Source organism: Scleropages formosus, chromosome 20 (genome assembly GCF_900964775.1).
Source record: "Scleropages formosus chromosome 20, fSclFor1.1, whole genome shotgun sequence".
In the NCBI taxonomy this organism is placed as follows: Eukaryota; Metazoa; Chordata; class Actinopteri; order Osteoglossiformes; family Osteoglossidae; genus Scleropages; species Scleropages formosus.
The window spans coordinates 14698573-14725203 of NC_041825.1; the positions used below are offsets into that span (position 1 = coordinate 14698573).

General features: G+C 37.9%; 1 protein-coding gene across 3 annotated transcripts in view; it reads left to right on the forward strand.

Moving 5' to 3' along the window:
• The window catches only part of LOC108940084 (dynein, axonemal, heavy chain 9), a 91062-nt gene that overhangs the window by 58061 nt on the left and 6370 nt on the right, over positions 1–26631 (forward strand). For all 3 annotated transcript variants that reach the window (XM_029246646.1, XM_018761940.2, XM_018761941.2), the window contains 12 exons: positions 1314–1478; positions 2289–2429; positions 3610–3780; positions 3908–4030; positions 5251–5444; positions 7722–7870; positions 8774–8901; positions 13189–13416; positions 15429–15620; positions 17977–18168; positions 19634–19804; positions 25547–25729. In XM_029246646.1, the coding sequence (XP_029102479.1) occupies positions 1314–1478; positions 2289–2429; positions 3610–3780; positions 3908–4030; positions 5251–5444; positions 7722–7870; positions 8774–8901; positions 13189–13416; positions 15429–15620; positions 17977–18168; positions 19634–19804; positions 25547–25729 (2037 nt within the window). The remainder of the gene's footprint in view (positions 1–1313; positions 1479–2288; positions 2430–3609; positions 3781–3907; positions 4031–5250; positions 5445–7721; positions 7871–8773; positions 8902–13188; positions 13417–15428; positions 15621–17976; positions 18169–19633; positions 19805–25546; positions 25730–26631) is intronic.

Consider the following 26631-nt stretch of genomic DNA (forward strand, 5'->3'; position numbering starts at 1 on the left):
ATTGCATGTTACCTTGGTATGTTGCCTTATACATACCACTGTGGTGCCAGCTAAATAAGGACATTACAAACTTGTAATGTTAAGGGAAACTGATGAAAGACATTCTGACATGTCCATTACACAAATCTTTGATATTGTTAAAGTGCTAAGATTTGTGATACGTTTCTGCAGTTTAAGCTTACCCTTGAGAAATCTTAAGCAGTGTGCTCTTCTTTGTACCATTTTCACAGAGACTTACTGAGATTGATTATGTAAATCAATGTTGAATTGCCTTCTCTAGCTAATTAGCCTTTAAAGGTGTCAGGCAAGCAACACACACAAAGTGCCCAATGTAAAAAAAAATAGACTAAGGTCACTTTTAATTGATTTTATGTTGCAATGTACAGAAACTTTGTTTCTGGCAAGTTTGCAAAATGCAATGGTAAAGTTTAGGTATGAAACAAATGTAAGTGCTGCATTACTCTCAGACAGGTATTGTGGAACTCTAGCAAGCTTATTATTTTTGTTATTTTCACCAAAGCTCAACTGGTCAGTATGAGAAATTTTAATACTCCAGCGCAATATGGATATGTATCGCATTATTTAAAATCCTATTAGGATTTCAGCAGACTGGGTCAAATTATTTGCTTTCTGAACCAGGCATTATTACCTGCTATGATTTATAGCTTCTATACTTTAAAAGCAGCAGTACCTGTATCTAGTAGGTAAAACATGATGTGTGTGCCAACCAAAATTTTTCATGTGTTCTTTCATTGCTTTGCTCACCTATTAATTGCTGATATCATTATAGTATTATTTTAATTGTTTCTAAAGACTGAGTTGAAACTGCAAATGTAACGTTTACTTTAATGGAAACACATTTTTGAAGGTCAGAGCTGAAATCCAAGAAGAAAAGCCAGTATTGGTCAGTCTCCATAAAGAGCAGATTTTTGTTTTCCCCTCTTTGCTTCATTTTGGCGTTTGAACATTTGTGTTGACATTCATATCCACTTTGTATGTGGGAGGTTCAATGCTCAGTGGCCTCTGCCAGGAGGAAGTGGGTTAATCCACTCACACTAAGCTTTCCTTTGTGTTTTCGCTATCAAATGCAAGAATATTGATTGCCACTGACTTTGACTTGTCCTATAATTTTCCTGTAGTCATTATGAGAGATTTCTACCACTATACATTCGTATATTTCCTCTAAATTATGTATCATTTTAAGAATCTGTGAAAGACATATATTTGTATGACAAATACAAATAGTATGAAAAAACATAGTGTTTGTGATTCTTATGCTGTGTTTAAGTACATTATCTCTTTCTTTTTTGTAGTCAAACCTCACAAAGCAGCAAAATGGTTTCAAGATTACTTTAAAAACTCTTGAAGATAATCTGCTGTCCCGTCTATCTTCTGCTTCTGGAAACTTCTTGGGTGACACTGAGCTGGTGGAGAATCTTGAGACAACCAAACAGACAGCTGCAGAGATTGAAGAAAAGGTGAAGTGGTCACTAGTTTTTTACTGTCGTAATATTTTTTTGGGGGAGATGATTTAAAAAAAATTAGTTGATAACATTTTTTCCATGTAGTTTTATTTCATAGTAGTTTAGCCCAAGCAGAAAACTGTCTGAACACACACATACAGCTTTGCTACAGCATCTTGTTGACAGCATTTATTAGTATAGCTCACGTTTTTTCCTGAAACCTTCAATGATATTTTCGTCAAAAAGGAAACTCGTGGTGAATGCCGATAAAACTGACTAAGTTCAGTCAATATCTGCAACATGAAATGTTTGTCTGTAAAATATTTTGTTATTACAAAACAATACTTAAATCATACAAAATGACTTTCACTTGCTTCACTCAAATGCCCTTAAGATGGCTCCTACTGAAATCAGCCAGTAGTTGCACATTCCTCTGCATATTTCACAGAGCAGTTATAGTTTATTCAAATTTGCTTAAAGAACATCTGAGATGCTGCAACGTCCATCGGCACAAACGTACAGAGTAGGCTGTTAAGGTCAGTGAAACTGACATGGTCTCATCAGCACATAGTCCTGTGCAGCTAGTAAAACGGCAGTTTTTTTTTCAGTGTTACCAGCTACATTTAGTGCCTTTGTAGCTCCTCTACATTTTATTTCCTGTCCACTGTTAAACTGATTATCTTATAAATGCCCGCTACAGTGCATTGCTGCAGTGTCATGCCCCTAAGCTGAACGTTTCTCATATCATTCTTCTAATTATTATAATTGTGGTTAATATAATTGAGCGAACATCCCCCCCTCCCCCCCTCTGTGTTTGTCTTGTAGGTAAAAGAGGCCAAGGTGACAGAAGTCAAAATCAATGAAGCGAGGGAGCACTACCGCCCAGCAGCAGCCCGAGCTTCCTTATTGTACTTCATAATGAACGACCTCAATAAAATCCATCCCATGTATCAGTTCTCTCTGAAGGTACGCGTTTTGTAATGGCCCTCTGCTGAAAGGGGACCCTGCTGAAACTCTGTGTGATTGCATTGTTTTTTCCATGTTGCTCTCCTTTGTTCCACGCTTGCTCTGCACTGGGTCCTTGTCTTCACAGTGGTTAATGTGCTTGCCGGTCCCTGCTGCAGCTGCGTTCCTGCTGATGTCTTTTATTTCAGGCTTCATTCTCGAGAGAGACTACCTGGAAAACCACACCACTCGGTCAAAATCCCCACCTTTGTTACGTAGTACAGTGCCGCTGAGCTACAATAAATGTTTTGGTGATAAACTACATGTTGAAGATATGGATCTATATACTCATTCATTCACGGTCGAGAACCGCTTATTCAGTACAGGCTCGTGAAGGTCTGGAGCCTATCTAGGAAGCATGAGGTGCAAGGCAGGGTATACCCTGGGACAACAGTCTGTTGCAGAAAAATATAGTATCACTACAGAATAATAAATTTAATCTGCATGTATAACTATGTACCATTATTTCACAGAGAATGGTAAATGCTGCCATCAGTGCAGTATTTATTGTGGCAGATTAATTACTGTGTACAAACATATTTCTGGCTCTCTGACACTTGGCAGTTTTGAGGGGTTCGTTTTAGTTGTCGTAACAGCTGTTAATAGCTTGAAGGTGTAGGAGCTGCAAAGTGATTTTTTTCTTTTACCTCTGAAATATATACAATACAAATTTTTAATCAGTTCCTTCGCAGCATCATTACTTTAGAATATTAACACCATTGGTGTAACTTATCTGATTTTCTGTAAGTCATTGTGCATAAACACAGCAATCCTGGGACATCAGTTATTTATGCATATGATAGCCATCCGGTATGAACCAACTATACCACATTTACTTTTATATCGTAGAACAGTAGTAGAATGTTTTATTCACTGCCTGTTTCCTTTTTCACTTTCTGTTTTCTGTGAAATTGCAATGTTTTAAATGTAGTTAGGTACAGAAGTGAGAAATTATCTTTTGGTAATGTTAAGTTTACATGTACAGGGTATGTGTGTGTTTCCTCTCAAACCTGTCACATGATTGAACGAGGTAGTTTTAGAGTTTATATATACATACATACATACATACATATATATATACATATATATATACATTATATATACATAATATTGCATTGGACATCTTTTGCGTATTTTGCAGGCATTCAGTGTGGTATTTCAGAAGGCAGTCCTGAAGGCAGCTCCAGATGAAGTGCTGAAGCAGAGGGTTGCTAACATCATCGACAGCATTACGTCTTCGGTTTACCAGTACACCACACGTGGCCTCTTTGAGTGTGATAAACTCACCTACACAGCTCAGCTTGCCTTCCAGGTGCCACAACCTTCCTTCCTGTTTTGTGGGGTCACTTTCCATGCCAGTGGAACTTTTCAAGTTTTCATAAGTTGTCTTTCGGTGTCATCATATTCTGCAGTGAAATAATTGATGTGCTAAATTCCAGATATTGCTGATGAATAAAGAAATCAATCCGATAGAGCTGGATTTCCTTCTGAGGTACCCTGCTCAGCCTGGTGTGATATCACCAGTCGACTTTCTCTCCAATCAGTCATGGGGTGGAATAAAGGTGAGGAAACACTGTGCTGATGTAAGGAATATTTAAGTAGGGTAAGCGCTGTCGAGCCAGATTTGACTCATGGTGATCACTTGCATGATTTTATGGTAAGGGAAGGTGCTGAAGTGGTTCCTTCATTTTCTTTGCGTTGCAAATGGCAGTAGAACATGCAAATTCCACACAGCCTGAGCCACATTTCAACTTATGCCCAAATGCACAGATTTTTTTCCATGACTGACTGTTTCTTGCACTTTTTTAACTTGTCTGAAAACCCCAGTGGAAATATGACTCCAAAAAGAATTCTGAACAGATTAAGTCATAAGAAAATTTCATGGGAGGGAGTAAAGTCTAAACATAATTATATACCTTTAAGTAGTTTCAATACATCTTTAGAGTTTTTATTGTTCAGTTTAAATTAGCTTTAGAATTTATTTTTTCAAATAACTCTCTTCTGAGCGCCACTATAATTCAAAGATTGGGATGTAAAAAAACAAATACTGTTGAAGAATTTCAGAAAATAAATACAACCGACAATTAATGAAATGGCCCCATTCTGCATTAGCTGGTTTATTTAAAACCCTAAATTAGCAGAGACAGTCGATTCATTGCATCAGAGCAGTTTAATGTCCGTTCTTAGTAAGAAAGCCTTAGAAGAGCAATGAGTCACCGGGTTACTTGGATAACATTAATGGTGGCTTCCAGCTGTCTACATTTGTGCTGCCCAGGGCAAATGCTAAGGACAGGTATGGTAGCAATTTTCTTCAGTGAGAATATAAGCCATCAAATTTAGCTAACAATAAAAAAGCCTTTGTTTTGCAGTATAAGCACATTGGACTCTTTCTATTATGAAGAATCTTTGTTCAGCATTTTAGGGAAAGAAAGAGTTTTTATGGTATATTGTCCTTACTTTTATCTAGACCTTTCTCTGCAACTCATAAATAGTTTTGTGAAGCCTTTCATTAAGATAAACAAAAAGAATAAATTCCATTTCTGGAATTAATGCATTTACAGTTTCTCTGTTCTGTATTTATCTTTTAAAAGTGAACCTTAGTTATCTTGTTTTCATTAGTAAGTCTGAATTCAAGCACAGTCACAACTGCACTATTCTGTATTAATATTCAGAAATGAAAACTATTGTAATTTTTATTAACGAGACCACCAATTTCACCTTGTACTGCTTATAGCCATGAATTCTGCTTCTGGTTTTTTATTTTTTCTGCTCCCCACCGTAGGCTTTAAGTGCCATGGATGAGTTCCGAAATTTGGACCGTGACATAGAGGGATCTGCCAAGCGCTGGAAGAGGTTTGTGGAGTCAGAGTGCCCAGAGAAGGATAAGTTCCCTCAGGAGTGGAAGAACAAGACGGCTCTTCAGAAACTCTGCATGATGAGGGCAATACGGCCTGACCGGATGACCTACGCTGTGAGGTGAGTGGTAGGGATGCCCTCATGGCCTTTCACAGCTGGATAGCTCATAAAGAACATGACCAGAGCAAAGACAGCCGCCTTGTGGAACTGGAAAACTTGGCTTGGCTTGGCTTGGCTTGGCTTGGCGCGTTGTTCAGAATCCTTTCCAAAGAAGCAGTGATGTTTCTACTTACATATGTGTCTGTAGAAACATCTTAGTCTCAGCACTCTATTTAACACACCTTTATTTTTACAAACTCCTTGAGTCATTGCAGAAAATGTGTGCATGACCATGACTTGAGACTCAATTCTAGAGTAGTGACATTTGTTTGAGACCCATCAGTATTTCTTGTGTTTCAACATCTTTACGGATCCCCGTTAGTAATGATTGTTTTCCTTGTCATTACACGCAACCATCAGGTTCTGTTGTGATAAGTGTACTGGTGAGTAACAAACATGTAGACCTTATCTTTTGTCTCCTCTCTGTTGCTTGGTACATTGGAGATTAAGGCAGTCAGCAGGCAAATAATATTCATACATCTTATTAATGTGGAAAAAAATGGGTGAACTGGTTGAGAATGTTGTTTGTAATCACAATAATTATACAAATGGAAACTGCTGCTGCATACCTTCTATTGCTTTGGTGAGTTTCCAGCTCTGGATAAAGGCCCCTGACAAGCAACTAAAACATGTAATTGACATTTTTGAGAAGATGTTAAAATTAGTAACTTGCTACTTTCTTGACAACCTAGTTACGTAAGCTGTGTCCACACAGACCTTATGATTCATTATGTGTAGGAGACAATAATTCATGTGTTGTGCTTCTGCATGTAAGAAAATCTATCTTACCTGTGTGTTACATACTTTCTCTGTCTCTCTAGTTTACTTGACACAGACATACTATCTTTTTGTGTTTGTGTGCCCAGCCTTTGAAGCGTAATTTGTATGCTCTTTGGAGATCAATTTTCACCAATTTCTCCAATTATCACTTATGACTGAATTTATATATATATATATATATAGAAAATACAAATGCAAGTATCCCCTGTTATATGGACTTAATTTGTTCCTGTAAACAGTCTGTAAACTAAACAGTCTGTAAAGCGGAGGTCATTTTCAATTTTATAAATGGGCAAAAAAATTAGACATTCCTGGACATTATTGATATGCCCAGGTATTTCCAGACACACCCTCTGAACAATTAAAAACAATCTGAAGAAATCGTAAATTATAGTAATGGTAAAATAACAAATATTAAGATACAGCAAAAATATTTTATACTGAACTACTGTATAGTAAGTATATACATACAAACTATACAAAAGACACATTTATTCATTTAGCTGATGCTTTTCTCCAAAGTGACTTACAATGTTAAGCTACCTAAAATGATTTACCCATTTATACCACTGGGTACTTTTTGTCACTGGAACAAATAGGGGAGGTACATTGCTCTTGGGAACCATAGCTGGAGGTGGGATTTGAGTCTAAAGGCAGCTTCTCTAACCACTATGCTATCAGCTATCCCCTGTCCTTGTTCATTCGTTTAGCAGATTCTTTTCTCCAAAGTGACGTGTACATGTGAAAGAACAATAAAAAAAGTGCAACAGAAAGAGAGGTTTGGATGCAGATGTGATTTTTTAGTACAGTCAATTCGTCATACCTCATACCACAGCATAAACCAGTATACGTTACACGAGTACCTCTATATAGGCTTTTCCGTTATTAAAAACAATTTGTTATTAAAAGTTATTAACAATAACAGACACGTATAGCTGTATTGAGCGCTTAAGAGATCAGGGAAGAATTGAGTCTGAAAGAGAAAATATCGAGTTGTATGTGAACAAAAGACATTAAAAAGTAAAAGGAAAAACCTTTCCCAAAACTAATAAAACAACTTCAAAAGCAATGCAGAATTATGAAAGGGTTTACATACGTTCTTGAAAAGTCTGTGCCGGATTGTCTAATGACTTCTACATCACTGGTAAACAGTCTGCCTCAAACACCGGAAAAAGTACATAACACCAGGATCAGTTGATCCATATACCGAACATGGGTACATCTTTTCTAGGGCCATAATACTGAAAGTCTGTAAACTGTGAGTCCGTATACCAGGGTACACCTTAAACGTACGTGTGTGTGTGTGTGTGTGTGTGTGTGTGTGTGTGTGTGTGTGTATAACACAGACCACACACAGACACACAGATGCTATATATACTATAATATGCAAGTGCATCCAGTTGCTGTAAGGGTCTATGAATGAAGTTACAATAATAATTAAATTGCTTCTCCCTTCAGGGATTTCGTAGAGGAGAAACTGGGCAACAGATACGTGGCGGGCCGGTCCCTGGAATTCGCCATCTCCTTTGAAGAATCTGGGCCAGCGACTCCCATGTTCTTTATCCTGTCTCCCGGTGTTGACCCACTTAAGGATGTAGAGAAACACGGTAAAAACCTGTCCTGAGGCGGCCTGGCTCAGCGTTTTCCCCCTCACACTTTAGCTAGCCTTGTGTGGCCTGACTCACTTTCTAGGTTTCTTCTCTTACTGTGTGAATGAGCATGACTTATTCGGTAGAAGCTGTGTTTCGGACTGACGTGGAGAACTACTCAGTTTACCAGTAAAGGATAATAGACACACTTTCTCTTACCTAAATTCCCTGAGTCATACAGTAGTGAACATTTGGACTTGGTGCAGCAGGTTTATTTAGCAATGGATTATTGTCCTGTGTAAATGTAAGACTAACTATTCTGAAATCAGTTTAATTCGGTTTAATATTTGTACACACTGGCTCTCTAACTGGAAGCATACTTCAAGTCCAATGTGTGTAGCAGTGTGGATTGCAGAGATGGGGAAGATGCTCAGTGCTGTGCCAAATGTAAGGTTCTCCCTCTTCAGAAATGTACACTTAGTGCATTTAATGAGCTCTCTTACATTCTGCATGTGTCGCAAAGTCTCTGGAGAGATTAAAAAATGGGACTCTCACAGACTTTGGCTGGACTATTAATGTTTTCGCTTTGATTTATTGATCTCAGATGGTCTGTAAACAAAGCTCTTGAACCTGCAGGAACTGATGCAGTTGCAGTATCGACAGTTATTGTGTGACGGGAGATCATCAACATTCTTTTCATTTTTATCATTTTTCATGATTTTTGTATAGGTTGAAATACTATAAAGAACTTTTTTTTTTGTTGCTGCTTTAAATGGGAATCATTGCAAAAAAAAAGGCAATATCTATTGTCTGGCAGCATTTTATTTTGAAAACTGTATACTCTTTATCTGACATCACTAGAGTGTTGCCTGTCTGAGCATAAAATAATTTGCAGGATATTGAAAATGCATTTTCTTTCAGGACGAAAACTAGGTTACACCTTTGACAACATGAACTTCCACAATGTGTCCTTGGGCCAGGGACAGGAAGTAGTGGCTGAACAAGCCCTGGACCTCGCAGCCAAGGAGGGCCACTGGGTTATCTTGCAGGTACACTGGTTCTTAAATAATTACATTTTCTTCACATTTTCATCTTGTTTATTGCTTTTTGACTGACTGATTGATTGATTGATTGACTGACTGACTCCAGGCTAAGTCACACAATTAGTAGAAGTGTAATCCACACTGTAGTACCATGACTACAGAAACAAGGAATTGTTTAATTAAGTTTGTATAAGGGTGGAAATCTGTACCTTTATAAAGCATGTCCCTTAACAACTCACTGCCATCCCTTTTATCATCCACGCGTGTTAGCCCACCCGGCTTGCAAAGGCCTCCCCTCAATACTGTCTCCCACTCGCCAGTTCCGGTTTTACGTGGAAGATATACGCGTCTTTGAAAGCTCCCCACCGGTGGCAGTTAATTATATTGCACCATGGATTGTTCTTGGCCTAGCTAAGAAACCTTTCTCTGCTTATATTCCTGGAAATCTTGTGCTTTATAGTGCAATTTGAGATAAGACAATACATTTTAATTTATCATACTAGCCCCCAACTAAATATTTATTTAGAAACTTTGTGAAATATTGAATTAAAATTCTACCAAGCTTCAGTTTTTTTCTTTGAAGCATTTGAAACATGCTACAAATGTAAGAAAGGGGCAAATAAAAAAGTAGACTTTACTTGACACTTTTCCAAAGCAGCTTACAATTATTTACCTCTATGAACAGGTGGGTAATTTTACTGGAACAGTTCAGGGTGCTCAAAGGTATTGCAGCTGAGGCTCAAACTTGTGACCTTGAGTATTACTCAAGGTCAAAGGCAGCAGCTCTAACTGCTACCCTACCAGCTGTCCCCATAGTTTTAGAATGCAAATTATTACTGAAGTATTATTCTCTTGCTTCACTTTAATTGAACATAGACAAAAAAATGAAGGCCCGAAGAAAACTTCTAGAGCCCAAGAAGGTTCCAGCAATTTTATCGTTATTGTAGTATATTCTTTGAACAGAAACATTTGGGTAGGATTGGTTCACTTTGGTGTCATAAATAGTATAAACAGAAAATTGTAAAACTATCAATGGTTGTGTGCAGCCAAGGTTATTTACTAATCACGTGCAGTGGTATTTGCATGCATTAAACATTGCAGAAAGGGATTTTTTTGCACACTGCATCTATGGCCCTAATGCATATAAGTACAAGCATTTCTCTACAAGACCACAAAATATGGATAATGTTCATGCAAATCAATACATAATAAGATTTATCATAGCAGGTGGTAGACATTTATTTTAAGATTTTTCAAAAGCTGATATCTAGGATCATATACAGGAACATAAGATGAAGAAATAGTTTTAGTATTTCATATGGGTATTTCATATTTCAAAAGTAAAGGATATAATGGTTATTTGTTGCTGAAGTATTAAAAGAAAAAATAAAGAAAAAAATGCATAATAAAGGTTACTATTGCTGTAAACTATTAAACAGAAGACATTGTACCAACTTTTAATGTTATAATGTCTTCTGCAATTCTAATTAAGTTTTGTCTCTTGGTGGATTGGTAGACTCTTGTAATATAAAGTGTAGCAATGTCCTTAGGCTGCTGGTTCAACTCTGACTGGAAGGAATGGGCACTACTTCACTTGATAGACAGTGTAGTGGTTACATCCATTGCCTTACAAACAAAGGACCACAAGTCAAATCCCAGCTCCTGCTATAGCACCCGTGATCAAGGATGTTGTTTTTTTTTTCTTCCCAGTTAGACATCTAAGTTCTAACATAAAAACATTTTATGTGACAAGTAAAAGCAATGTGGGCAGCTCTATTGTTAATCAGTAGCTGTTAATTAGTAAACATCTGCTGTTGTTTGAACCAGGGCTATACATAATATAATATACTATTGGGTAACATAAAGATTTTGCTGAAATTACATAACCTGTCATGTACATGGTAGGCATCCTGTGCTCCTGAAGTGGTATTGTAATAATATAATAAATATCTAATTTTTCATTTGTAAAATTCATTAATAGTCAGTAAGTTGGACTGTATGACAGGTATAAAACAGCCATAAAGGTGAAGGCAGTATGGTTTTAAAAATTTCACTCTGTGTGTGTGTGTGTGTGTGTGTGTGTGTGTGTGCGTGCGTGTATGTGTATTTCTGTTGAGAGGACCAAATCAGCCTAAAATTTGCTTAATGATGTGGAACAAAGGTTATTTTTTGTCCACTACTTAACACCAAGGGTTCAGCAGTCAATTAAATTTAAGAAAAATGTCAAATTAACGGAAAAAAGAAAAAGGTGACTGCCGAAGTCAAAGTTAAAGGCAAAGTAAGTCTGTCGGCTGCTGCCTCCTTGTCGGCGCCTGTACCTGTCTGAGAATATCGCTCAGGTAATGAAGCAGCTTGCAGGTCACTCACACAGACGGCGCTCACACACTGCTTTGCAGAGTGGAATTAGAGAGCCAGAGCGGGGTATCTTACTCACCACTGTGTTTGTGATAAACATAGGAGCTTTTATGACATCGGGAAAAACAAGATCTGCGAACAGCTGAAAGTAGAATGCGAGCGGAATACGGTGTGTTGGAAGCGATACTGGTCCCGGTCCTGTGGTCCCGTATCTCCTGATGGGAGAGCCGACGCCAAGGAAGGGAATAAAAAAATCCTTGGTTGACGCTGAAAGTGACCTTGTCGAAATCCAGAGTAGGTTTGCGCTGTCACCGCCACCTTTCTCTCTGTCTCGTTCGCTCAGTCAATCTTTGGTTCTGCCGCATTTTTCATGGCACAGCACAGCTGCTGAGTGTTGTGTAGGATGAGCGCAGGATAAGTGAACACTTTAACCACGAAGCGCATGGGGTCGTATTTCACAGAAGGGCCTCAGGATGCTGTAATGTTGAAACCCAAGAATAACTGTGATGTTTCCAATAATTGCGGTACTACTTATGTATCATCTGCAGTGTTGTAGGGCTGAACATTTTTCGATTTTCACGGACACCATTGCTTCTACTGTTGTTACAACTGTATTAGAAATGACTATGAAAGTTACTATTTACCCTACCCATTTTTGGCCTAAACTGAATACTTTTTATTTATTTTTAATTTTAGCTTTAGGAATGTATTTTTAATTTTAAACTAGTTAGATATCATGGACAAGTATATGAGCTTTATAAAGCTTTCATTGAAAATACAAAGGCCAGTTTAACTGTCAGTCCAGCCACTTTTTTTTTCCCAGTACACCCCAATTTTTATTGAACTATCAGTGATGGTTTTTACATATACAATTTCAAGGCACAAGTGATATTAGTATTATTACAGCAGTAAAGACATGCATGAAAATCATAATAAAATTGCCTGTGTTAATATTTTAAGTCTTATTTTCTAAACATTTATTCCTGGTTTTCAAAGTAGGGAGCAACAAAGGAGATAAATATTTAAAGAACCTCTAGGGCTCATAGAGTTATGGTATTGCTCATTTGGTGCTTTCTAAATCTGCTGTTAGTTTTAAGCCACTTTTCGTGTCTTTAGCCACTGCTACTGTTTACCTTTAAAACAAGAGTATTACTGATATAATGTAAATGTTTTTCAAATCCGGAAATTGTCTCAAATAATTTATAGAATTTCTTATTAATGCAGTATATTCTATTTACACTGCGTTATGATTTTAATATGTATTTCATTTATTTTTCTGAATAAACACTGTAAATACTCTACGTTGGCAATCAACCCTGTACGCTTTCTTTCAAAAGGAAGTCCTCAGCACATGACTGTGAAGTCACCAAACCTTTCACTTCTATTGTCCACAAGTATTCCAAAAGCTTCTGGTGATACCACATCAAAAGTATGAAATCATGATTTTTTCCACAGCATGTAGTGAAGCAGCTCACCAGAACCCTTAGAGGCTGATGATGAAAATATCTATTTTATTAAAATTATTATTCAAATCATATTGGCTCATACGCATAAAAGTAAACATGCCTTGAGGTATATGCAGCTGTTCTTAGAAAATTGCGCCAAGCATCAGTGAAGAAACATGGTCTGTTTCCCAGACTTTTTTCATCTTCTAACCACACTCAGTAGAAGTTGTTTTTTAAGTATGTTATCTGTTACTTTGTCACTCATTTTAAATGTTTGTTATCCTTCTACATCTTGCAAGACTGAGCATCTGAGGAAAGCGTCTTAAGAATGTCACAGTCCACAAACATGCAGAAGCCCTGCTGTCAAATGCCTCCATAATGAACTTGAAAAAATTTTTGTGGAACCATTAATAGTTGACGGGTGTTCTGAGTGTCTATATTGTGTTCTTACCTGCCTTGTGTGTGTTTGCTGCTCTGATTTGTCCTGTGCCAGAACATCCATCTGGTGGCTAAATGGCTAAGCACATTGGAGAAGAAGCTAGAGCAACACAGTGAGGGAGGTCACGAGAACTTCAGAGTGTTCATCAGCGCCGAGCCTTCTGGGACTCCGGAGTCGCACATAATCCCTCAGGGCATCCTGGAGAACTCCATCAAGATCACCAATGAGCCTCCCACTGGGATGCATGCCAACCTCCACAAGGCCCTGGACAACTTCAACCAGGTGAAGTGCTCAATATTTCAGAAGGACTTGCACACAAATAATCTTATTTGCTGCAATGCATGTGACTTGAGGAGAGTTGCCCACTTGCTTTCTAAGACCATGTGTGTCACCATATCCCATTTGTTTCTTCAGATCTGTCCTTTTTAATTGTTCATTTTGTTGTTAATGATGATTTGCTCTCAAAAATGCGTGTGTTAGTATTTAAAAATAACTGAAACTGCATTCTCAAGAGACCCCGCCTGGCCCATAGTGTTAAATTCTTAGTGACCTTCACTATGTGGAGAAGTTTGAAGTGCAACACTTGTATATGTCATGCATCTGCAGCAGGACTGTCATTAACACCTATATTAAGATGATATGAAGGCTGTTAAAGACCTTTTTGTATCCTGAAGGTGTCATTTTATCTCTAGATGCTCTGTGTCATCTTATAATAATTTATTTTCTATCCCTTACTGTGACCCTCACCCAGCTTTGGTATGGTGACAGATGGAATGCTCAAAATAATTACGGATTGTGAATCACATAAAATAGGGAGCTCTGATTTATACATATAGCAGTGTTAGGATTTTAAGAGCTACTGGCCTTGCAACTGGAAGCTGGCCTTGTTATGTTATCAGGCTATTCCAGAACCTCAATTTACCTCAGTATTTGCTCACAGGCAATTTAAATCTGCAGTTTTTATTGTTATCTTATCTCATAGCAAAACACATGTGATGCCATAACATTTAGAGAGGTCCCTGAGATAACGAAAAGATATGCCTGTCTCGCCAACACCTTGATAGTTAATCAATAATATGATAACCACCCATATCCTTCTCTCAAGCAATTCCACAGTTACACAGAAAAGTAAAGTTGCTTTCACATTGACATAATCTGCCAATGACAGCCTTGGAGCTGATTTATTTTGCTTGCACTTTTTGATACAGTCATAATTATCCTAATAGTGGAAATCATGACATTAGAAATAATTGATTTGAGAGGATTTAATGTGCCAGTTATTGTGTTAGACTTTTGAAAAATAATAACAATTAACTTTAACAATTAACTGCTAGGACTAAAGTAAAAAGTTCCTAAAACCTGCATAAAGTTTGCATTTGCTGGAGGCCTAATTGGGAAAAATGCATAACTCTGATTAAGCTTAATGTGCTTAAAGGTCTAAAGTATTTAAAACATGTATGCTATTTTTACAATATTCATTGTAATGAGAATTTAAAAAGCTTTTTTTTTTAGTTTTTTTGCTGATGGAGTAAAAAGAACAAAAATATAATCACATTTTTCAAATTGCTGCTAAGTCAAACCGTGGTTGCTGAGATGAAAACTATTTCCACACAACTGTTATCCATGAAGCTAGCAGAATATTCTTTTGCAGAAATACTGGTTTAAGTACTCTCTATTTTAACTGGCTGCGATGCAATGAGGATTTTTATCTTTATTGCAAGTACACATATTGAACTCGACATTAAGTTCAGCTCAAGTCATCTTTCAGCATCTCAGAAGATGAAGTTGAGGACCTTAATTCATACTCCTCACGAAACATTTATGAATTAAGACTACTTATACTTCCAAGTTACAGAGATTTGGTTTCATTAAGATCAAACTTGTGTGCTATTAGCAGTCACACAAAAGAGTAGAATAAAATATAGCAGTGTGTGTTAAACTTGGCTCTTAAGAATTGCTGCAGTTTTCATTTTACCATAGCTATTGCCATGATTAATACTGAAAAATTATTTCTCAAGAAATGTTCACACATCTCTTTAGTGTTTGTATGAGTGTGTTACCATGCTCTGCTGTGTAAATGGGTGACAAATGTCTCAGCTAAATACATGTTAATCATAGTATGTTGCTTTGGAGAAAAACATCTGCAAAATAAATAAATATAAACCTAAAATTTCAGCAGGAAATTTTCCTTGAGACGAGTGTTGTGGACAGTTGATAAATGCAAAATGATTTGCTTTTGTGCTTTTACTGGTTTCATTCCTTCTTTGTTTTTTTTTTTTCTTTCTATTTTCCAGGATACATTGGAGATGTGTGCCCGTGAGAATGAGTTTAAAAGCATCCTCTTTGCCCTTTGCTACTTTCACGCAGTGGTGGCTGAGAGGAGAAAATTTGGTCCACAGGGTTGGAACAGAAGCTACCCCTTTAACACAGGGGACCTGACTATCTCCGTGAATGTGCTCTACAACTATCTAGAGGCCAACTCAAAGGTGAGAGCACGACACACTACAGCTCAGAAACATAAATGAAAGCAGAAGCATTCTTCTGACCAATGGCCAGGGACGTTTGCCTCTTTCTGTATTTCAGGATACGACACTTTCATTCAATTTGTCAACAAAAACAGAATGGTGTTACATGCTACAAAGTTGCAGAAAAAATGTGTTCATTTTTAAATATTACACTTAAAAGTAGTTAATGTTTTGCTTGCCTTTGCCCATTTGTTTGGCAACCTGCTGAAAGCATTCGCTATGTGTGTGGAATATCGGCAGTACAACCCCGAGGCCTTTCTTCATCAACCGGCATTGCTACTGAATTATTTTACTTTGATGGATTGCCATGCTAAGACACTTTAAACCTACGAAATCCTTCTAATATTGAAGTATTGACATTAAGGTCTTACATGATGGCATCTGTCACTTCAGTGCTATCACACTGGCATAATGACATTGTCACATCACTCATATTGTCTGGAGTCAGCATGTTCCTAAGTGGCTGTCAGGTGTAGAGGTACCTCACATTATTGTTGTAATGATTGACATTCACTCTCAGCTGGCCCCCTGCCTTCTGTTTGCCTCACTAAGAGTAAAGTTTTTTCTGTCATTCTGTCTGTAATTGTGATTGTAATATTGCCTTGTGAAAATACCAGATCAGAGTTGCTTCCTTAGTGGTACAAATTTATTTCTTGTTTTACAGTATACTACATTCACATTCTAATCATTACATAAAATGTTCATTTTACTTGTTGGGTTCTTGTGAGTTTGGTTAACCCTGACCTGTTGCCCATTTTCAGAAGCTACAATACCGTTTCAATAAATGTTTTGGGTTGTCTTTTGACAGCAGTCATATTGCGGAAACATCAGGTTTTTTTATCTCATTCTGGTTTACTACCTATAAATAAAATACAACCTACCAATTTAATGATTTTTTTTTTTAAATTGTAAATAACTCTGCAGTTCACAGAACATTACATTTATTCAGCACTCACATAAGTACACTCTGTGGTCATTGCACTGGGGGGCGGATTGGTTATGGTTATGGTAAAGAGAAACCACTCACATTTACACAACCACTATTTATAGTCAGTGTAAGATCACTTGCAATTTGTATTTGGCTGTTGCATTACTCTGTGCTCTCACTGCTCTGGTGGGAAAAGGGGTGTCATTCCAACCTTTCTCTTTCTTTTGTTATTACAGAAATGATAAACCATGAAATGAACTTTGCTATGTACTTTTCGGACAGCATTCTGTAATTGTTCCTTGCAGAATAAAGCCACCCCAAGACTCTTCTGAATGCAGACATGAGGCGTGATTGCCTTTGCCATCAAACGATTCCCTTCCAACTTTGCTAACGAAATGTCAGGGCAACCTTTATATTGTCCCTACATTTTCCCATGAAATGGTTTTTCATTGGACCTTTTTAGGCTAAAAGCTTGCTGTGGAGAACTCTTGAATTAAAGTTCACACTACTTGTCAAGGCTGTTGTGCTGAGCAGCTGTAATTGGAAAATCATTGAAGCTAAGACTGCACCTAAATGTCGATCCTCTCCTCCAAGGGTTAACCTGTTACCAGCCAAATTGGATCAATACGCTTTCTGACTAAAGAAGAAAAATCTTTGAAGATGAACTTTAAAAAAAAGTACTGCATTGTCTTATTTAGTGTTTTTGTTTTCTTTTTTCCAGTTGACATGGTTGCGGGCGGTGTATGATATGATTTATACGGGAGAATAGTTTGATGACAAGGATTTCGTGATGATTAACAAGCAATGAGAACAGAGTTTATAGAGCAACCATGAGTTTGTAAAATGTCACTGAAAATTTTAGCTAAAACTGTTCAGTAAGAGATGTCCTCCAGTTTTAAAATGAGATGCTGTACATCATATTATGTATATTATTATTAATTTGTTAGTAACAGGACAGCTGGTAGCATGCTGGTTAGAGCTTCTACCTTTGGACACAAAGGTTGTAGGTTTGGATACCACCTTTGACCGAGTTACTTACTTTTAATGGCTCCAGTAAAATTACCTTGCTGAATAAATGTGTAAATAATGGTAAGCATGTAAACAATTTTACGTTGTAAGAACTGTAATTGGCTTTAAGTGCAGCAACTCAAACCTATTTCTTCAGGTGAATGGAAAAGATTACACTGATGAATACTAGGAATATTTTTTTCTAAATCTATGTTTGCAAGTTTGTGGAAATGTTTTTCACTCTGTTGCTTGCTATGCTGTGTTATGTGCTATGCTATATGTAGCCTTCTCTGCTGAAATGGCTGGAATTACTAAATGCCACTACATTTTCATCACATGACTATCAGATGTATAACTAAGGTGGTGTTTAATTGTGTGCAGGTTCCTTATGATGACCTTCGTTATCTGTTTGGTGAGATCATGTATGGCGGTCATATCACGGATGACTGGGACCGCAGGCTGTGTCGAACCTACCTGGAAGAGTTTGTCAAACCCGAGATGATGGAGGGAGATGTCTACCTGGCCCCAGGCTTCCCTTTGCCTGGAAGCATGGACTACAATGGTTACCACGAGGTTCATCATCCGTTCTTTTTCCTGTTCAGTAAACGGTGGTTTGACATACTATGAGCTGACAGTAGGTGGACCCATGGAAGGGGGCAGCACTGACCCCAGCTGACACCTCCCCACGGCTCGCCTTGTTCCAATTGTGCTTAAGGAAGCCTAGCTGCTGGCAGTTAGAGGGACAATCAGAGGATATGAGATAGTTGTTCTGAGAACTGGGGTGTCAGAGACCCGTGGAAACTGGAGGGATAACTGGCAGGAAGCAGAGGAGCTCCCTCATACAGCATGCAATATAAAAGTTTGGTGGAGTTGTAGACAGTTCTATTGGCTACTTTCACCTCTTTGCTTTAGTATTTGCTTTAGGATTGCCTTTCCTGTAAAAGCCAAATTTTTAGTGGAAAAAACCCAGTGTGCTGTTCCAGTTCCACCCATGTAAGCTCCTTCACCCCATAGACAGTCGCCATGCTACGAAATAAAGGGAGAGCACAGGTGAAGTGACAGGTCGATCGCCTACTTCAGTGATTGACTGCTGCACTACAAGAGGCAGTCTGCACATGAAAGAGTTCTTTGTTTGGGTCAAGGCTAGAATCGGTCACCCCACGTGTGACGAACAGCGCTGAGGCATGCAGACAACTTGTATTTTCTCCCTCCATTACTTCAGGGAACAAGGCATATTTCATTATTCCTAAAATCCAGATGGTGCTCATTTGGCGTCTTTGCACTGCCAACTCAAACACTGCTGCGGGGGTAGTATTTTACCTTTTCTGTGTTTCTTTTTTTTTCTAAGGCCGCTGTGAGGGGATTAGAAATGCTTCTGGTCGTAAGAGCCCTGTAATGGGCCAATGGACCCCTTAGCCACAGTTGAGTTTGGTTGTCTGAAGTCATTGAGACGATAAAAACATGCGCAGTACCAAAGTCTTCCCACCCACCACCTCCATGTTGCATTAATGAAGATATCTGATTTTTTCTTTTTTTTTCTGGAAACCTCCCCATTTTCAACCTTCAGTGGCACCTTGTTTCCTCATTGTCCTTTGTATAAACGTCCGCCCATATTAGCGGGGAGAGTGAGGCAGGCCACATTGTCTCCTCCTCTCTGCTCGTGTGTGAAGTTGTCAGTGAGGAAGGCAGTAATTTGGGGTGGCAGGGCACTCGTGTCAAACTGCAGCTGGTGCGCAGAGTTTATTATTTCTCTGCAAGGCGGGCTGTGCAGCTTGAGCTGCGAGTGTGATTGGCATGGACAATGTGTGGATCTGGAGTTCGTGACAAACACTACAAAATGGCCCTTAACGGCTCATATTAGAAAAAAGGACAGCATGTTGCAGTGATGCTGCAATTCCGATCATTATTTTTCTATGTATACTTAGAGAATAATCAACTTTTTTAACCAGTAAACCAACCATTTCTGTTTGCTCATAAATTTGTTTAATTTACATGGAGTCCAAGGCATACTATATTTTTGTTCTCGTCTTACCCTCAGTACATTGACGAGACTCTCCCTGCCGAATCCCCATACCTGTATGGGCTGCATCCCAACGCTGAGATCGGATTCCTCACCCAGACCTCAGAGAAGCTCTTCCGGACCGTGCTGGAGATGCAGCCTCAAGACAGCAGTGCTGGAGAGGGCACTGGGGGCACAAGAGAGGAGAAGGTAATTATAAGATCCAGGGAAATATTTAAAGTATGCCTTCATCCTCGGGATCAGCTGAATCTTGTTGCAGCTATATGTTCATTGGGTCTTTTGTTTTTACTGGTAAGAATGTATTTTCAGTCTTCAAGTTTATAGTTGTACAAACCAGTGCTCTTGAATTTGCTGGTTTCTTTTCTGTTAAGATGACTGTCATCAGGAATATACTGTAAAACACTAAGAAGATGTAATAACATGTTCCACATAAAAGCAGCACGATCCATTTTATTGAGAAGCTAAACCATTTTTATGTGAAATTCTTCAGGGTTTTTACGCACTAGAACTTCACAAGCACAAAATGATTTGTTTGAATAGACCCTTTATGTTATGTGCACTAAGGTAATATGTCATCTTTACCAAACTCTTGGGTCAAACACACTGAAAATCAAAAACATATGGGCAGGTTTCCCTTTGGTGATCACTACACTTGACCTCAGCAAACAACACGGTTGAAAATCAGTTGTTACTTGTAGCTAAATAAATGGTAAAGCTATTTTTTTAAATCTCTTCTGGTCAGTCCAAGTGGGAATGTATTTATACGATATGTTTTTCATGGTTACTTTGACCACATTGTTTGTGCAGAAGGTAGCAGGGGCAGTTGGTAGAATAGTGGTTAGGGGTGTTGATTTGTAAGCTGAAGTTTAGTGGTTCAAGTGCCCACTTATTAGAGCTGGTGTGCCGTTTGACCCCAGAACTTACCCAGAATTGCTGTTATGAAATAGACAGCTTTATCACTAAGAGTTTGAAATTATATTAAACCAAGTAATCAGTCAGAAAATTCAGTTTTCATCTATGTTACCAAAACACGAATTGAGGTTCAGTTTTTACATTTCTTACTGTAGCTCTGCTGTTAGTTTCTAACATTAATACATCTGGAGTGAAACTGAGTTGCACACCAAACAATAATGCATCTATATCAAACTGATTAATCAGAATGTGTTCACTGGAACAATTTTTAAAGCCAAAAGATGCTTTTGGTCCTTTTTTTTTGAAATGTGAGTTAGATACAGTGTTGTAGTGGTTATATTTTGGCTGACATTGATACCGTCATATCCTCTGGACTTTATGCAGACACCCATTTGTATTCCTCCACTGTCACTACATCCCTGGTGAATTTGAGAAGGGCCACAACACTACTACTGTATAAACAGACAGTAACATTCAGGCACTGCAGTGTAAATCCCTTCGCCAGCTCTATTGAAACACGTTGCAGGTCTTCTAATACCACCCTTCAAAGATTAGATTGCGACTCTTAAGCCACTGTCAAGCAGAGCTTCACAGGAGCACCTATCTACCTGGACACAACCACAGAGGATGTCCCATTTAACACTTTGGGAAATTAGATGTTGCTTTAAGCTTAAGAGGAGGGTATTGGCAAGACTTCATGATGTGAGCCCCCCTTGGCTCTTTTACTGGTCTCTTAAACTTGTTTCTGTTCATCTTTCTTGGCTGGATGAACTTCTGAATCACTTTTGACAGATCCTCTGGTTGCTGCCAGCAGGCAGTTAAGTGATGGCACAGAGACAATTTCATGTTCCCCAGCAAACAGTTGCTTTACCTTCATTTGAGTGCAGCTGACTTCCAACATGGCAAACAATCTGTCTGTAGACATAGGCCTTATCTTTACTGCGTTTACTTTTTTAAGCTGCTCATTTCAGCTTCCTTCAACTCCGTTTTCTCTCTTCACCATCTTTTGGTGCATTTTTAGTCTGGCAAGCCGGCACAGATATCCTGTTTACAAGACCCTTTGAAAGTGCCTTCATCCACAACTCAAAACAGCCTGGGCTGAGTGCCATATTGATTAAGGTGGTTACCGCTTTGCGGGAAACCATCTACAGTAGCTTGCACACGTCTAGAATCCGACTTAAAAGGTATAAAGCTGGAGAGTTTTTAGTGGGTTGATTTTTTTTTGTCCTCGAAGCTTCAGGTGCAGATATATAAAGTGTGATCTGGGAATCACTGGTATAAAAGTGATCCTGCTGACTGAGATCTGTGCCAGCTTTCAATTATTTTCCCTTAGGCACAGGAGGTCTACCAATGCCCTGACAATAATCGTATTAACTGCTTCTGAAAAGCACATCATTTAGTGGCCCGATATCCTAACAACTTTCTTCCTAATCTCTGCACCTCCCTCAGAATACCAGTCCTTAGCAGGAGTACTCATGACTACTAAGACTGTAAATGATCAATGGTCAAAAGGGTGAGCCACGGCCTAAAGGTCTGCAGTGCAGCAGTTTTTATAGACTATAGATACATTTAGTACGTACATGTGATCCTTTCCATAGTATTTCACTGTGCACTTAACAGTTGCTTCTTGACTCAATACTCAATTTTTAAGATGTGTAATGTTGATTTTTTAGATCAGTCATAGACTGTTGTTTGCGATGCAACCCATTTTATTATTAGTAGTAGTAGTAGTATTAGTAGTAGTAGTACTTGATTTGCATCTGGGGGGGGCGTGGTGGCATGGCAGTTTCAGGTAGTGCCCACTGTGTGGCGGGGCATCCCATCCTGGGTGTGTCCCCTCCCCTTCGGCCCTACGCCCTGTGTTGCCGGGTTCGGCTCCGGCTTGCTGCGACCCCACTTGGGAAAAGCGGTTGTTGACAATGGATGGAATGGATTTGCATCTAAAATACCAGCTATGGTAACTTGAGCACTACATTTCAGTAAAAAAAAAATAAGTGATATAAATATAAGTATAAAATATAAGTGGAACCAAAAAACAGACCTTGCTGTTCTTTAAAAGTGAGGTACATGACTTCAAACTAAGATATGACATGTCTCTCTTGCAGCTTTGTAATAAGTCTCACACATATCCCACTAGAGTTATAGGGTTTATCTTGTCTGTATGTTTCTTGACTAAGGACAGAGTCACAATGGCCCAGTACATTATATTGAAGCAATTCCTATACCCGAACTCTCTTGCTCCATGCTGACATTTGAGAAAATAAAAGATGGGAATGTGTCAGTGTTCCTGATTTTATTATGACAGATGACCTTTTAGGTTTAAGAGTAGGGTCATTCATCTTTACAATTGACAGATTCATGGACTTTGTATTGGTGTTTGTCAGTACCATGTTCTTGTAACTGATTTGAGAAAGCATTTAATGCCTTAGTTTTCAACATCTCACCCTTTTATCAGGTTTGTAATGCACTCTGCTAGATTGTGAAAAGGAACACAACAAATTGTTGACCTACCATGAAGATGTCTTTCAGATTTATAGATCTAGTCAGCATTTACTGGTTGCCCACAGCTATCTGATTTCTTTCCAAATTCAAGTTATAAAAACTTAAATAGAAAATATCAGTTGCAGCACTTTGTTATTAGCTATAAATATCTTAACATCGCTTAAGATACTGTTTTACTGTAGTTTTGTGTCCTGTATACCGCTAAGAGTGATTTCTTTCATCATGGTTTATATAGTGAAGTTTGGATGAAAGACAATCCCAGTGGTCTCTTGCAAATTTGTGACTCAAATTTAGTTTCTTTGGAAACGTGCTCACTTATATGACGTGATCAACGGTTCCACTGATATTCTTTGTTCTGAGCTCTGACTCAGCCTCACAACTAACAGGTTCCCTTCTGCCTCTTAGTGTGCAACACACCTGGCAGTTTCCCAGCATTCCCCACTGCTACCAGAAATTCATTTTAATTTTCAAATTAAATTCCCTTTATTTTTTTTTTTCCAACTATTTTAAAAAAGCCTCTGTTTTGTGGATTTGAATTGGAAGCTGTAATGACTTGTGTCCTGTGTTTAGATGGTGGCAGCATTAGATTCCAGCTGTGTTAGCTGATTGTGTAAAGACTACTGTGAGAAAGCATCAAGTCAGTCTATGTTTAAATTGCTAATGGAAAGAGCTGAAAACATGATGATAAAATGGAATAGTGGCCAAAACGTTGTGAGCAATGGCAGCCATAATGTATTTTCACAAATAATAAAGTGTTGTGTAGGTGGACATTCATAAGACAAGATTTAAGGAAGTGCATAATTCCCACTCAAAGTGGTACACAATAGAAGCTGAAAATCAAACTGTAATAAAACCAAAGCAACCTTCAGCAGTTTGTGATATTAAGCCAACATTCCTTTTGATGATTTTTAATAAAAGTATTCACTAGTTTCTTATTATGGGCATATTGTAATAGTCTTGCTGTATCGAACTATTCATAAATTGTATTTGGATTAATTTATTGCAATTTCAGTCTTTCCCTCTCATCAGTTTGCTATAAAGTCTTGTTGGCATGGGTACACACAACAGTTAATTGGCACCAAAGCAGATATTGAAATCAGCAGCCTTTATCGTTATAATTTCACTATTTCAGTAGCTTTTATTTATTTACTGCAACGTGGTGCTGACTAGTCTAAGGGTAATTTTCTTTGCCCTTTAATGTCCTGCTAATTGTTGCTGTTGTTCCTTTCTGTTCTTAACAAATGTGTGAATTAAGATCAGGCTCTCCTGATTTTTACAGTGAGGAAAATCTAAGAAAATATATACCAACAGAATGATCAATTTAAGAAAAGTGTCACTAATTACAAAAATGTAAATGTAAACCACTTGCTGTTCACTTTGGCCAAAAACCCAAATGCTGTAAGCAACATGGTTATGTCAATTATGTTGCTGCTAATATTAATGGAGCAAGATTTTGCCAGCTGAACAGCACCTGATGGGTAAGTAAAGAACTGTGCAAATCTTGCTCTACTTCGCTCACATTCTAAGGCAATTATAGAGGAGTTCGCGATTGTGAAAATCTTGCAGTATTTTCCTGTGACTACAGATACAAGGTAACAAGGTAATTTTTCTATTGAGCATCCTTAACCCTAAAATATATTAAATATTTATATAGCTTCTGTTTCTAGCAATTTCCTAACAGCTCTTTTCCTAATGAAGTGTACAATTACCTGCTGTTCTGCACCATATTCTACCATCTCTTAGGTTGTATAATGCTGTCCAATAGAAGTAGTTATAGAAACATTATGTTGGAATAATTAGCAGTTCCTAATTGCTAGCGGAGGCTCAGGGCAAATTTGCTTTGGTAAGTGCTCTTGAATTTGCAATCACTCTAAGTAACCTGAGCCCTCAAATATTTATATTTGTTCATCTAAGGCAATAGTATGAATTTACCATGTGTTCTTCAGCTCTATTAGACAATACTGGTAAACCCACCATCCACTTACCTTCTGAGGTATTTTGCTGGGAAACATATCTTTGTCCAGTTTCACAGATTCATGGATGATAAGATGTTTTTCCTCAACACATTTCAAAAGAACAGAAAACCAATAATCAAAATTGTCCAGAAAAAGGACGGCCAGAGTGTGTTATTGGCCACAACTAGTGTGTTGACAACATCAGCTTCTGCCTCACACACCAAGACCAAGTTGTCACATCACTCATTTGATGCAGTATGCTAGCTAATAATACATTTTGCTAGTAACTTGCAGGGGCAATTACTGGCTTATACAGTTGGTTGAGCTGATAATGGATATTTAATAATGTTTGTGGATCTGTGAATGTATGTGTTTTTATACCCCATTGAAAACAAACAAATCTCTCTAGTGTGTAATTGATTTCACTTTTGTCTTTTCGTGCTTGTTTAATAATGAGTAATAAATTACATAATCAGATCTTAGTCAAGTGTGTATAATAACTAATTATAAGTAATATGTTTCACATTTATAAGCTATATTAAAAGAATATGATATCCACCAGGTGAAGGCAGTCTTGGATGATGTCATGGAGAAACTGCATGAGGAGTTCAACTTGCCAGAGCTGATGTCGAAGGTGGAGGACCGGACACCATACATTGTGGTTGCCTTCCAAGAGTGTGAGCGCATGAACTTCCTCACGCAGGAAATCAAACGCTCATTGAAGGAACTCAATCTAGGTTTGAAGGTAGGTGACTTCCTAATCCTCCCAGGCACGGTGGTCAGTGGCTAAGCAATGCAGGACACCATCTCTCCAGTGTTTCTGGCCAGTGGCAATATTAAAATGTTTTATTGAACTTATTTACCAAATCAGATGCTAACACTCTTACACAAAATATCATATCCATAATGAAGTAGCAGCATTTTCCCTATGTGGATGCAAATTTAATAACCTTATATCATTTTCTGTGTCGAATACTAATTTGTCATTAACTTTCATAAAGACAAGACCAATAAGGATGGTTCATTTTAAAACATTTTTTTTATTAACTAAATAAGAAATTTCATCTTTTCAGAAAGATTTATTTTAACCCAAAAGAACATAAATGGGTCAAATGATAAATATTTACGCAAGCTCTCAGGTATTCCTTTGTGTTCATAACAGTGTACGTTCAATATTCTGAAAATTTGCTGACAACAATTGTTTTTATTACTGGATTAAAAAATCATACACTTCACTTTTTAGTGACAGTTTTGTCCATTATTATTCATTTATAATTTATAGTCATCAGTCATCAGCCTACTTCACAATGTGATTTTTCAGTTTTTTTGCCTGCTCAGAAGTCTGAGCTTTTTAGTGTTTAAATTTTTTATTCTGAAGACATTTTATCAAAACAGATGTCTTTTGTGAAACAGGACAAAAGCTTCAATCAAACCACACAATGCACCATATTAACTTTTCAAGTAATTTAACAGGTCCCAGTATCCTCCCTCTTTTCACACTGTATTAGCAATATATAATGTAAATGTTATATAAGAATACTAAAATGTCCTCCCATATATCATAATTTAATAATAGTATATATACCTTAAACTGATGTAACACCTAAATTCAGAGGCCTGGCCAGAAGCTGAATATTAATGTTCTGT